Source organism: Acomys russatus, chromosome 7, assembly GCF_903995435.1.
Source record: "Acomys russatus chromosome 7, mAcoRus1.1, whole genome shotgun sequence".
Classification (NCBI taxonomy): domain Eukaryota; kingdom Metazoa; phylum Chordata; class Mammalia; order Rodentia; family Muridae; genus Acomys; species Acomys russatus.
Genome location: NC_067143.1, coordinates 10,913,990 through 10,927,311, shown reverse-complemented (window position 1 = coordinate 10,927,311; position 13,322 = coordinate 10,913,990). Strand labels below are relative to the sequence as shown.

General features: G+C 43.2%; 1 protein-coding gene across 2 annotated transcripts; it reads left to right on the top strand.

Annotated features, from left to right (window-relative positions):
* The first annotated feature begins 5,646 nt into the window (after positions 1-5,646).
* Positions 5,647-13,027, top strand: Svip (small VCP interacting protein). Of its 2 annotated transcripts, none has more exons than XM_051148624.1 (4): positions 5,647-5,737; positions 7,922-7,972; positions 8,434-8,544; positions 12,337-13,027. In XM_051148624.1, exons 1-4 carry the CDS (start codon positions 5,699-5,701, stop codon positions 12,349-12,351), a joined length of 216 nt encoding a protein of 71 aa, XP_051004581.1. In that variant the 5' UTR covers positions 5,647-5,698; the 3' UTR covers positions 12,352-13,027. The 2 variants fall into 2 exon arrangements, with proteins under 2 accessions (XP_051004581.1, XP_051004580.1); XM_051148623.1 differs by lacking the exon at positions 5,647-5,737 and adding an exon at positions 6,053-6,240.
* The last annotated feature ends 295 nt before the right edge of the window (positions 13,028-13,322 follow it).

The window sequence follows — 13,322 nt, the reverse complement described above, 5'->3', positions numbered from 1 at the left end:
ATTTTGGGTCAAATATTTTTTTGTGTGAGTGGATTGGTGTTCTCCTGTCTCTACCAGAAGTCCTATCTAGTTAGAGGGTGTCCTCTTTAGTCTCCATGATCACTGCTACTAGGAGTCTCAGCTAGAGTTGCCCCCTCATATACTTCCAGAAGCCTTCCTTGTCATAGGTCTCCAGCTTGCCATAGTGATGCCCCCACCCACAGTTTCTCTTCTCTCTCCAAGCCTTCTGTCCTCCTGCTCCCATTTTTCCCCGGTCTGATTTCCACCCCCATTTCTCTCTTACTTTTATATGTGAGTGTACTCCATGTGTGTCCAAGTCCTCACAGAGCTCAGGAGAGGCTATCATGTCCCCCAGAGTTATAGGTGATGGTGAGCCATCTAAGAGGGGTAGTAGGAATCTAAGAGGTGGAGCTATTACTCTGAACTATCTGGTCCTTGATAAATTTTATGATTTAAATGCCTTCAAAATGTAAGCTATCATACAAGAATCTCTTTTTTAAAAAATTTATTTATTCACTTTAAATCCTAAATGCACCCCCTTCCTGCCCTAACTCTTCTCCTCCTGATCCCACCGTCTCACAAATTTCCTTCTCATAAAATGGGAATACTTCTCTTTACTAATCAACCCCAGCACTTTCAGTTACATCAGGACTCAGCACATCCTCTTTCACTGAGGTCAAAGAAGGCTACTCAGCTAGGGCAAGAATCTAAAAGCAGGCAACAGAGTCCATGACAGAGATAAGCCCCTTTTCTGTTCCACTTGCTTAGGGCACCTGCATGAAGACCAAGGTGTCCATCAGTTACGTATGTAATGATCATGGGCCTATGTCCAGTCTATGCATGATCTTTGGTTGGCCTAGGTTAATTGACTTTTAGGCTTTCTTTCCCCCTCTGGGTCCCTCAATCCTCACCCTTCTATTCTTCCACAAGTCTCCCCCAAGCTATGCCTAATATTTGGCCATGGGTCTTAGCATCTGTTTCGATCCATCACTGGGTGGAGCCTTTCAGAGGACAGTTATGCTAGTTTCCTGTCTGCAAGCATAGCAAAGTATCATTAATAGTGTCAGGGGTTGGATCTTTTCTACAGGGTGGGCCACTCCCTCAATCTCTGATCCATTTTTATCACTGTATTTCTTATAGGGATGGTAAACTTTGGGTCAAAGGTTTTTTGGGTGGGTTGGTGTTCCCCTCTCTCCACTGGAAATCTTGCCTGGCTATGAAGTAGCCACTTGAGTCTCCATGCCCCCTGCTACTAGGAGTTCCAGCTAGAGTCATGCCTATATCCTCCCAGGGAGCCTATCCTGTTTCAGGTCTCCAGCTTATCCCAGAGACAGCCCCTTTGATTTCCTTCTGTCTTCCAGCCCTTTCACCTCTCACCCTTGCTCTCCCCACATCTGATACCTACGCTCGTTCCTCTCCCCACACCCTTTCCCACCCAGTTCCCACACTTCATCTACTTGTGATATCTTTTCTATTTCCCCTTCTGAATGGGATTCAAGCATCCTCCCTTTGAGCTCTTCTTGTTATTTAGTTCTTTGGGTCTGTGGCTTGTGCTATGATTATTCTGCACTATATGGCTAATAGCCCATTATAAGTGAGTACATACCAAGTGTGTCTTCTTGGGGTGAGTTACCACACTCATACTTTCTAGTTCCACCCAGTTGCCTGCAAATTTCATAATTTCCTTGTTTCTGTGGCTTAGCAGAGGTCTGATGGCTTTGCCATTTGTCCTTTATCTGAGGACATTTGTCACTCTCCTTCAGTGTCAGACTTAACTTTTCTTCAGGTTGAAAATCTACTTTTTCATCTATTTTGCTTTCTGCTGACTGGTCAATGATTATGCTTCATAGATAAAATTTTAAAGCTATTTTATCAGTTTCATGAAGTATGAATAGTATAGATATGGAAGACAGAAGACATGGCCTTGCAGAAGTTGGTTCTCTCCTTCTATCATCTGTTAGAGGATCACATTTAAGATGTCAGGCTTGGCAGCAAGTGCCTTTATCTGCAGAGCTGTGTCACTGGTCCAAGCCATTTTTTTTTTTTTATCAGTGAAAGCTATCTAATTTTCTGGGTATCATGTCTTGACTGATTCGTAATGCTGGAGGAAGTCTTTGCTGCTATTAAGAACTGCTGTATGCAGTACTGTTTGCAAAGTCTCACTGATGAGAGTGAGATAATTGATAGTTGATAAACATTTTTCTTACAACTGCATTTCCTTTCTAATTGTGTGTTCTATATTTCCCTAGTGGGCATCCACATAAGACTGGAGACTTAGAAGAAACCACTCTCCAGACAAACATGTGTGGGCATCTCACATAGACGGACAGGTCATAGCTTGACTTCATCTGAAGAATAGAGGGATGTTTGGCCATGCTGCAAAATAAACACTGAGTTTGCACTCAACATCCATGGGCTACGGAGTTTTATTAAGTACCATGGCTCATCCTTGCACTCTTTCTGGGGTAAACTGGTGCCTTAAGTAATATGTAAAGATTTAAAATATATATTTTGTGTTTAACTTTTTGCAATGGGATGTATGGCTTATTTAGATATTGGGAGCTATGCTTTGATCATAGGAGGAAAATATGACATCCCCTCTACATTTACAAAGACTTAGGTTGATACTGCAAATAAAGTGTAATATAAGCAAATTTGCCACTTAAAGTCAAAGTCCAATGCTGAAGTACAGTTCAATGTCTAAGTATAAAATAAAGTGAGTTCAGCGATCCCCCACACTCACCTACCAGGCAGAAGGCACAGCCCTTGTTGGTCATATGAGACATTTAGCTAACAACAGAGGAATCAAGTGACAGCAGTAAATTAACGTCCACATAATCAGCTCTACTGAACCAGGCCATGGGGAAGAGGAACGTAAACGGAGTCAGGAAGAGTGCAGACTGGTCCACAGGCCAGCTACCTACTCCTACTCATGTCTCTTCAGAATTCAGTGTTCTGACTTTGGGAAATACTCAAGAGCATGCTATACCATGCTTCTTACTTAGAAGCTCAGTGGGCCAGGCAGGCTGGCAAAAAGGTCATGCCTGCGTGTTCTCCTACAGAGAAGATTGAATAAACACATTTCTAAAGCTTCCTTAAGCTAGAAAAACAGACGGCATCAAACTCAAGATTACAATGTGGACCTACTCTCAAAGTTCAGAGGTGTCTTAGTCTGCTTCCTGTTGCTGTGATAAATGCACGACCGACGCAAAGCAACTTGGGAAGGAAAGGTTTATTTCAGCTTACAACCTTCAGGTTACACCCCATGACTGAGGAAGTCAGAGCAGGAACAGGAGGCAGGAACCTGAAGGTAGGAACTGAAACAGAGCCCATGGAGCAGTGCTGCTTACTGACTTGCTCCTCTTGGCTTGCTCAATCTGCTTTCCATGTGTCCATGTCCAGGGGTGGCACCACCCATAGTGGGGTAGGCCTTCTCACATAAATCATCAGTCAAAATATCCTATAGGCTTGTCTAAGGGCAATCTGATGTAAGCCTTTTTTTCTCAATTGTAGTTTCTTCTTCCCAGATGCCTCTAGATTGTGTCAAGTTGACACAACTCTAACCAACACAGACAATGAAGTAGTTGTGTCAAAGAGAACACCGGACACACAATGGGCTTGTGTCACAGCTAGAAAAAGCCCTGTGTTACCCAATAGGCTGATAGCCAACATACCCAGCTCCTACTCTCGCGTATCATTATTTTCTTAGATAATAATAATTTCCTATTCACAGAAAGCTTTCTACCACAAAACTCTCATGGAATACTCCTATGGACAGCTCTCATCTCAAGAGAATGAAAGAGCTAGAAATACTTCGTGTTGCACATTGTTTTTCCTTCATTTTATTCAATACATTTTTAATTAAAACAACTGGAAAAACTGATATATAAGAAAAAGTGTAATAAGATTAAACAAAGAAGGAAATATTTATATTGAGGAGACAGAATATACTTGCATTGCAGTAAAAAGCAGGATCGATTGCACACCTTGAAGTTACTATGTTAATCTGCTTTCTATTGCTATGATAAAACACTGACTAAAACCACCATAGGAAAGAAAGGGTTTGCCTCATGTTACAATGTATAGTCCATCACCCAGAGAAGCCAAGGCTTGAAACAGAACCCAGGGAGGAACACTGTTTACTGGCTTGCTTACCTGGCTGAAGTCCAGCTATTTTTCTTCCACCAGTCAGGGCCCTCCAACCAAGGCATGATACTATTACCCACGGTGGGCTGGGCCCTCCTCTGTCAATTGTCAATCAGGAAAGTGTCCCACAGACATGCCTACAGGCCAACATGAAAAGGCAAATTCCTTAATTGGGACTGAAGTTGACAACCAAGATTTAGCCTTCACAGTGACCCAGTATAATGGAGCTGGAAGACCATAGCATACAGGGTGTTCCATAGCTTTGAATCACCTGCATCTGCTGACTGAAACTAAGAGAATTCAAACATCCAGGGTTCTACAAAGATGAGGAAAGAGAAGCGCTATTTCTGAGTGTTTCAAAGTCATAACACGCTGGTCTTTGATAAAGTACTGGGTTATAGAACTGCTAAGAGGCTAGGAGAAGAACATCTTAAAGGGCAGAGGAATAATTTAAAATTGAAAGATTTCTCTAGCGGAAGCTCTCTAAGAATAAGGACGTCAGAGACAATAATTAGAAAATCGGAGTTAGGTGAAGCTGAAGGAAGTGACCAGGAATCTTATACCTGAGATGAATTAGTAGTAACTTTGCTTTGTAGTTCTGTGAAATTTATCAAAACATGAAACTAACAAAATGTGAAACTGAAGATGGAAAAAACTAACAATTCCCAGCTGATAATGTGGGGGTAAATTCTCATACATGTCTACGAGAAATAAAAATATAGAAATACAAAATATATTTGTACTATTTTGAAGTGCAGCGACTTAAAGTAATAGTTTCTGTGTGTTTACCAAAGAAAACGGAAGCATTTGTCCCAAACGAAATGTGTGTAGTGGTAATCCATGAAGAAAGAAGAGAAATAGTAACAGAAAGAAAGAAAGGGGAGGGAGAAAGAGGAAGAAAAAAATGACAAAAAAAATGAAATGCCATCACTGTACACAGACTGACAGACAGAAAAACTATTACATACCTGCCTAAAAGAAAGAATAAACGTGCTTCGTTTTGGAAATATAAGCTGTCAGAATAATCGCAAAGTCTGGGGGTGGGGAGACATGCGCTGGGCATGGGCTGGACATGCTATGGTTTGACCCTAGCGTTTCTAAATCTAATTTATCGGATGCCAGAGGAGGCTTACAATTATTAAAACGTGAACCATACTTCACTGAAGTGTTTCTGGGTAGTCCCTGGAGGAAAACGTGGGTCAGGAAAGGCTGCCTCTGAGACGGGACTAAGTGTCGATTTTTTCATCCTGCCAGTGCAGCGATACAGTTACTGACCCCACTGAGAAGCCGACAAGGTAGCTGACAGTACCTTGAAGTGTGGGTTTCAGAGGCCAGAATTCCTAGTTTCCCTACTTCTATTCAGCAGGTGCCTAACCACGCCGACATACGCATGCGCAGAGCTCCTGGGGGTGGACTGAGCTCCGCAAGATGGCTGAGGGCGCTAAATCAGACCCGCCAAGAGGAGTGGAACCTCGGGAGAAGGGTGCAGGGATGTGTGTAAAACCGGGAAGGGAGTGGGGCATTTCTTCTGGAGGGGCTGGCTGACAGTTAAATGACTGGAGCGGAGCTGTGGGTCAGGTGGAACGCTACGGTGAGGGGCGGAGCCCAAAGAAGGCAAACGTACTGGGGGCGGGGCTTGCCGCAGATGGGTGGAGCGTTGCCATAGGAGGGCTTCAGGGCTTATTAGAGGGGCCCCTGGGTGGGTTGCTTTTAGTTCCTATTGGGTGGCATGTTTTGAGGAGGCGGGACTTGATGCTGGACCGGATGAAAGGGGATTGCCGCCGGGTCAGGTGTAGCGGGTTCGCACTGGGGGCGTGGCTTGCAGTAGGCATGGAGGGGCGTGGCTTGTTGCTAGGGCGGGTAGGGCGGGGCTTGCCACAGGCAGGACAGGGTGGTGCTTGAAGTTGGGCGGAGCTTGTGGTGGTGCTGGCCACGGGGCGGGGCTGGCCTCTCAGGTAGGGCCGGGTCTTGCTGCGGGGCGGGGCCTGCTGCAGCCCCCAGCGAGGATTCAGGTTCCCTGCCCCAGGTGCCAGCGTCCCCATGGGGCTGTGCTGGCCCTGTCCCGCGGAGTCCGCACCACCGTCCCCGAGCCCGGTGAGTAGCCCGCCTCGCTCTGCTCCTCGCGGCGGCCGTTGCAGTGCAGCCGGGTGGAAGGTGCACCTGCCAGGCCGCTGGACCCTCCCCGAGGCTGTCCTGCGGACCCTTCTTGGATAGGACAGTTGGGGAATAGCATGTCCCCAGGGGCTGCTCCCGACATGTGCATCGTCTCCTGTCTGTACCAGCTGTACATAGAAGGTCCTGGACGACGGGCGGCTTTTCGCACCATTTAGTGGATATTTTTACTAACCCGCGTCCTCCTCTTACTTAGTTTGTAACAGCTGGGGGCCTGGCCAGGTTTGAATTTCACATAAACAAGCAATTCATTTAGGTGTAGATTCCCAGTAGTGCTTTATTCGGGATATATTTATGTGAAAGCAGTCTTTTTTCTTTTTTCTTTTTTTTTTAATCCAAGCAGGCCTTATGCTATAACAGTATATTTATGTTAATATTTTTACCATATTTGATAATATAATGATCTAATTTTTTTGGCATCAGTTCTCAGAGTAGCTAAAAATTAGCTGAAGAAATGAGGGACTTGGGGAAGAATATTAATAGTTATAGATACTAAAGTGACTGGATAGTCAATGTGGGAAAGTTCAACTTGCCTTTATGCCTGCTGTTGTTTTAAAATGCTTTTAATTTTGTTTAGCGTTTGTTAATCCATCTGTCTTCCTGTCCTCTTCCTTAACCACAGGGCCCATTGGTGTTTCACTTAGCACCTAGGATTTCCCTGACCATCTAAATAAACATGCTCTGTGTCCAGCAATCTTCCTCCTATTCCTTAGCCACCACGATCATTGTATTTCTTCCTGATTAATTACATACACATTTGTGTATTTGCTCGCATTTGTTTCCATGCTGGCCAGAATTTGAGCTTTGGATGCTTGGGTGTCTCTGTATTTCATTACTGTGCTCTTAGTGCCTAGGACTCCAGCTTGCTTTCTTCTCCTTTTAAATTAACTTTTCTTTCTTTCTTTCTTTCTTTCTTTTTTTTTTTTTTTTTTTTTTTTTTGGGTTTTCAAGACAGGGCTTCTTTGTGTTAGTCTTGGCTGTTCTGGACTCGCTTTGTAGACCAGGCTGGTCTCAAACTCCGTGATCCGCCCGCCTCTGCTTCCCGAGTGCTGGGATTAAAGGTGAGGGCCACCACGCCCAGCCTTAAACTAACTTTCAAATTCTGTTTCCATCCTTATGGATTAAACACCATTAAAAAAAATGTGTCCCCACTGTAAGTCCATTTTTATAAGAAGTAAGTATTCTGTAGGCCAACTTGTATTTATTCTCAGATGTGCTAATTTGGTATGTTGGTCTAGAGAATGCAATTCAGAAAGTGAAATATTAATAAATATTGCAGTATTGATAGACTTCAGGGTTATTTTGTTTTATTTTTGCTTGGGTAAAGGCGTACTCTTGCAACATTGCTCAGCCTAGCTTTGAACTGGGTTCCAGCTGTCCTGCGAACAGCCCTTCACATAATTAGCATCTAGGACTGTCGGTCCAGCACATCTTAGTGGTCTTTTACAGGAACTTTCTTCCTGAGGCGTTTTGCACCCATACATACATGCGGTTTCGATTTGTAAATTATTACTTACTTTTGTTGCCTCTAAAGTAGAAGGTGTGTAAGGGGTCCATCCTGATTGACTTTTCTCTCTGACGCATGTGTTCTGCATTTTTGTAGGAAGAGAAAAGAGCAAAGCTGGCAGAGGCGGCCGAAAGAAGGCAGAAGGAGGTGAGGGTACAGTGTTTATTTCACTTTCTGCAGCTGTCTTTCCTGCTCCTGCTCTGTAAATGCAAAGTGCTTGATGACATCCACAGTTTAGCGCTTGGAGATAAACACTCTTGAAATGATGTCCAATTATCCACGAACTACATACACTTAGATTACTTACTGTGAAAACAGCTCCCGATGACTTTACACTTGAGTCTGTCCTGCAATAGAATTCTTCCTCAGGATAAAACTGCCATGCTGACAACTGTATGTGAACTAGGTTTAAAGAAGAATTCCTTGTGGTTAAAAAAAAAAATCCTCCCTGAAGAAATGGCTGTGTTTTATGCAAGGCTGTTGGTAGCACACTGTCCTGTTACCCAAACCATAACAACTCCCTACCCCTAAAGAGCAAAACTAGCAGCTTTGGACAGCAAGTACTTTTGGGTTTTTCCTGTAATCATTTCTTGTTGAATTTCTTAAAGGCTGCATCTCGCGGGATTCTGGATATTCAGTCAGTGGAGGCAAAGAGGAAGAAAAAAGAACAGTTGGAGAAGCAGATGGAAGCCTCGGGTCCACCAGCCGGGGGACTGAGGGTGAGTATCACAGCGCAGTTGATGCAGTAACTAGCCTGGGCAGGCCTGGGAAAGACTCCACGCAACCTGAAAACAGCAGAGCTTAGAGGGAGTATCTATTTATTTTATTATTGGAATAGATTTGTTTGCTTTCTTATCCAAAAAAAGTCACAGATTTTCCTTCTAATCACAGTATCTTAATGGTTTTAGATGTAATACTAATCATCATTATGTGAAAGAAAAAATATGAAGCCATATAGGACACGGTATTGAGAATGTAAAACTCCACCACACTGTCATTGTGATAGATGTACATAAATCATGAAATTGGATTCTTCTAAAATTTCTGATTTGTCACTCCACAGTTTGGGACTTTTGGCTTTGTGCTTGTTTTTTTTTGAGACACCATCTCCTGTAACCCAGGCTGGCTTCAAACTCTCTATGTAGCCAAGGATGGCCTCGAACCCCTGACTCCCCCTACCTACAGCTTCCCTGGAGTCCAGCCAGGCTTTAGGGACTTTTGATCCTTCTGTTGTCACTCATTATCTTAATTATGCAAATGTGAATTTAGACTATGGTTTGGGCAAGTGAGTGTTACATATTTCTCCCAATGTCTATGTCTCTGAATAGACTGTGGGTGTGCCGCTGGCAAACAGGCTAAGCTAGGGAGGTCCTTTAGCTGGAGGTTATAGCCTAGCAGGAATGCAAAGGTTTAATTGTAGATGTTGCTTCTCAGGAAAGTAACAGTTCAGGTGTTGTTGTTTTACAGATGCATTTCACAGGGGCACTACTTGTAGCATCAAGATAATTGTGAAAAGCAGAGTGCCCTTAATTGTTCTCAGCTCTTCAGGTAATTACTCTGAAGTGTCATTTGGTTTTGCCTCAGAACAAGACTCACATGCTCTCAGGCATATTTGTGGGCCAGAACTGTGGGCCAGAACTGTGGGGCAAAACTTAGACCACCCTGAGCAGAGTCGATGCAAGCCCAGGAATGACTCCTGCCAATGGCTGTTAGCTGTGCTGTTTACCACTGTAAGATACTTCATCCAGTTTCAATTGATGAATTAAATGAAAAGGCAACTTCTTTTCTAAGTTGGACCTTTAATAAACTCATAAAATAATTAGGCTCAGTATTCAGCTATGTCACGTGGCCATTTTTGCAAATACCATTTCCTAGGCTTGAAAGGGAGACAAGTAATTTTGATAGATAACAGGATCAAATTGTTGTCAGAAGCATGTTCTTTTTTCCCCCTAAGATAAGAAGCTGCCACTAGGTTTAATTCTCAAGAGCAAGAAGAGACAGACAGTACATCTCAGCACTAGGAATGATGCTGAGATCCACTGTACCTGGGAGAGGCCCAGGTGCTGAGGGAAGCTCACAGGCGGTGCTAGGTGCTAAGGTTAGTTGCTGTAGCTGTCATCCATGCAGTCAGAAGTAAGAAAACATTTGTTCCACATGCGATAGCCCAGCAAGCCTACCATTTGCTCTTCAAGGCTGAGAATCGGGCTTTCTTCCATAAATCTGAAGCTCCCTCATTTTGAAGCGTGTAGATTGGAAAGATACTAGGCCTGGTGTTACTTCAGGCTTCTCTGAAGAGCTCACAACCAAAAACATTTCCAGGCCTATTGTTTCTCTTTTCCTGCTGTTTCTTTTATGAAATCTTCAGTCAAGCTGCAAAGCAGCCACAGGGTTTTCTCAAAAGGAACGGAGCCATGCCCCAGTGCTCTACCACTGCCCACTGTGTGATAGTCCCCGCCCTCTGTAACCAGCAGTTTCAGCGGCTGGGTCCCTGTCCCCTGTAACCACCTGACCAGTGCTTAAAACAAGAAGTTCAAAAAGAACGTGCTGGGGCCTCAGGAATAACAGCAGCACAAGTACAACGTAGGCGGTAGCTCTGTCTTCTGGTGTGGTCTTCCAATGTCACCCTGCTTGGTGCACTGCCTGGAGGATCTCACAGACCAGGAAGATTCTTATAATGAGGAAAATGCACCCCCCCCCCATTGACATATATCCAATATCTGCCTGTATCCAGAGGTGGGATGGATGGTGCTCATGGTCTGATAGAAAGGGCCTTACCTGAAGAAACCCTCTGATTCCCACACTGGGGTCAATGCCCACACCAATTCACAACCCTACCAGATCCACAGAGGACATGATAATGCAGGAACTGTGGGCAAGGTACAGTGTTGAGGTCTCACTAGGGCTGTGCCTGATAAGTGCAGTGTCCCTACGGGTGGTGTAGTACACAGGATGTTTGTCTTGCCAGTGTGGTTTCAGTGTAATGCGAGGCTGAGAATTTCCAATGTTGTGTTAACACTAGTCTTATAAGAAACTGTTAGAGACCCATGTTTAAAAGTCCTAAATAATGCACAATATATCGCAAATGTGTTGTAGATTGTACCACCTCGTGTTGAAGCTGTACTTTCTATTATTTTTAGTTCTGTGTGTGTATATGGGGTGGGGAATGTGGTGGTGATTGCAGGTGTCCTCAGAGGCCAGAGGGACTGGGTCCCCGGAAGCTGGAGTTACAGGTGGGTGTGAACCACCCAGTGTGGGTGCAGGGGATTGAACTCAGGCTCTCTGGGAGAGCAGTACCACAGAGCTCTCTCTTCAGCCCTGTACTTCTTTTTTATAGACTAAAAGACACACAATATTTAGGCTTCAAATAAGTCCTGTAATAAATAACAGCAAATTATCCACACCAATCCTTAATTTTGGAAATGTGTTAAAATAACGATTTATAAAACTACAGCCCTAAATATTTCTTGGACAGTTTGAAAATAGTATTTAGGCAACTATGAATATTTACTGATCTTACTTGGAGGATTTTCTAAAATGTATTATCACAGATTTCATAAACTTTACCTAAAAGCAACAACAACCAAAATACAAATGAAGTATTTTCTCCCTCAAGAAAACGAAAGATAGCCGGGTGTGGTGGCTCATGCCTTTAATCCCAGCACTTGGGAGACAGAGGCAGGTGGATCACTGTGAGTGTGAGGCCAGCGAGTCCAGGACAGCGAAGGCTATACAGAGAGACTCTGTCTTGGGGGGGAAAAAAAGGGAAAAAAATCTTAATACAAGTTATTTAATAATTACTCTTTATTAGACCTGGGTCAAGATGAAAGTATTCCTTTCTTTGTATGTTTGTTTTCATTTTTGTCTTTACTGATGCTGTTTTTCCCTTCACTGTGTTGAGTGTTTGGGATATAGCTAATGAGGCTGACTCAGCATTTGCCAGCTTCTGAGTCTGGTGAACAGCTATTCACACACGTGAACAGGTATATGACACTTCTTATTACTCAGGGTCAAGCTTCATGGGACAACAGAAGTCTGGAGATGGCTTCTGGCCTAGCACAGCTTTTTAGGTCGAATGGAGTCTATCAAGGACGGCCATTGGAAAGCAGCCACTCTGGGCCCTATTTCTTGGGGACAGCATGATTCATGTACCATTGAAAGAAATCTAGTAACCAGGGACTGGCTCTTTTGGCCCCATTCCAGGCTGTAGAGACTCTGGCTTCTGAGGGAGTGTCAGTCAGAGAACAGGGGTGTCCATCCAAAAGAATGGGGTCCATGCATGGCAATTCTTTTGCCTACTCCACAAGATTGTCTTGTCTTTATTTTTAAGCTGTTGTCTTATTTCAGATTGTTGTTGTAATTAAAATTGTATTATTTGTGGCTATTCACAAAAATCAGTTTTGCATTCCTTGCATATTTGTCCCATAATAATTTTCTTTTTGCTTGTTCATTAGGATATAGTTACATTATTTATTTACAAATTATTGATGGCTGTGTATTTTCACTTTTTGTAGTGGACAGTGTCATGAAGCATATTGTACCTGTAGGAGAATCCTGCATCCAACATCTGCAATTGGACGGATGTCAGCCGAATGTCTCCTCTTTGTAGAGCTGAAGAGTCAGACCTATCTTTAGTGCCCTTGAGTGAAGTGCTAAAACTGTACACAAAAATATTGGTAAAAATTTTTGATTTTTCAAACTTACTAAATGACCCAGCTTTTCATTCTATTTCACTTTCACTACATTTATTTTTCTCTTCTGTAGGAAGTAACTTCCCATTTTCTGTAGTTATAAAATATGGATCCAAAAGGGGTATATACATGGTGTGTCCTGGCCCCACATATATCTTCAATGTTAAGTTTGCTGTTACACCTCTGCTTTGTAAGTAACCTTGCTACTTAGTCATGTGGCAGAGCCTGCCGTCTGCCTCCGTTTCACTGGATAGGGAGACTTTTGCTTCCAGACATAGTGCCTTTAAGCTGATCGTCAGGGAAAATCCTGAAGATGCATTTGAAGGACTTCAGGTGGAGGAAATCTTTATTTTTATAACCCACTAAGAAATGGATATTTGTAGGCAAATGTTGACTCTCTGCTAATTTATTTTCTGTACCGAAGGCATATCATATTAACTTGAAGTTATACGTCAGCAGGGCATCAGAGCAGTGCCCTTCTGACATTCCTACCGGAAACATGGAGGATCGTGTAGTGAAGGGAAGATGCCAACTAATAATTGAATCAGTGATAACGAGTGCTACTTGTTTAAACTTCATGGGCATTTCTATTCTTTCGTATTTATTAAAGAATAAGTATAAGATCTATACATACATGATGTTGCCAATAAAAGTATGAAAGAGGAATATGTAAATTCTGTACTTGGAAAGTTCAAGCACTCAAGCATCGGGGCAACTTGATGGGCTAGTCAGAAAAGAGGTGTGCAGATCACCGTTCTTTAGATTGGATTTATGACTTTGTGGCTTGTTTTGTTCTTGTTTCATAATGA

What these genes read in the sequence shown, in the direction of transcription:
- Svip (XM_051148623.1), top strand. Translation starts at nt 6,187, where the DNA reads ATGGGGCTGTGCTGGCCCTGTCCCGCGGAGTCCGCACCACCGTCCCCG. An exon ending in CACCACCGTCCCCGAGCCCG is followed by an intron (nt 6,241 to 7,921) that starts GTGAGTAGCCCG and finishes GCATTTTTGTAG; the next exon opens with GAAGAGAAAAGAGCAAAGCT. An exon ending in CCGAAAGAAGGCAGAAGGAG is followed by an intron (nt 7,973 to 8,433) that starts GTGAGGGTACAG and finishes AATTTCTTAAAG; the next exon opens with GCTGCATCTCGCGGGATTCT.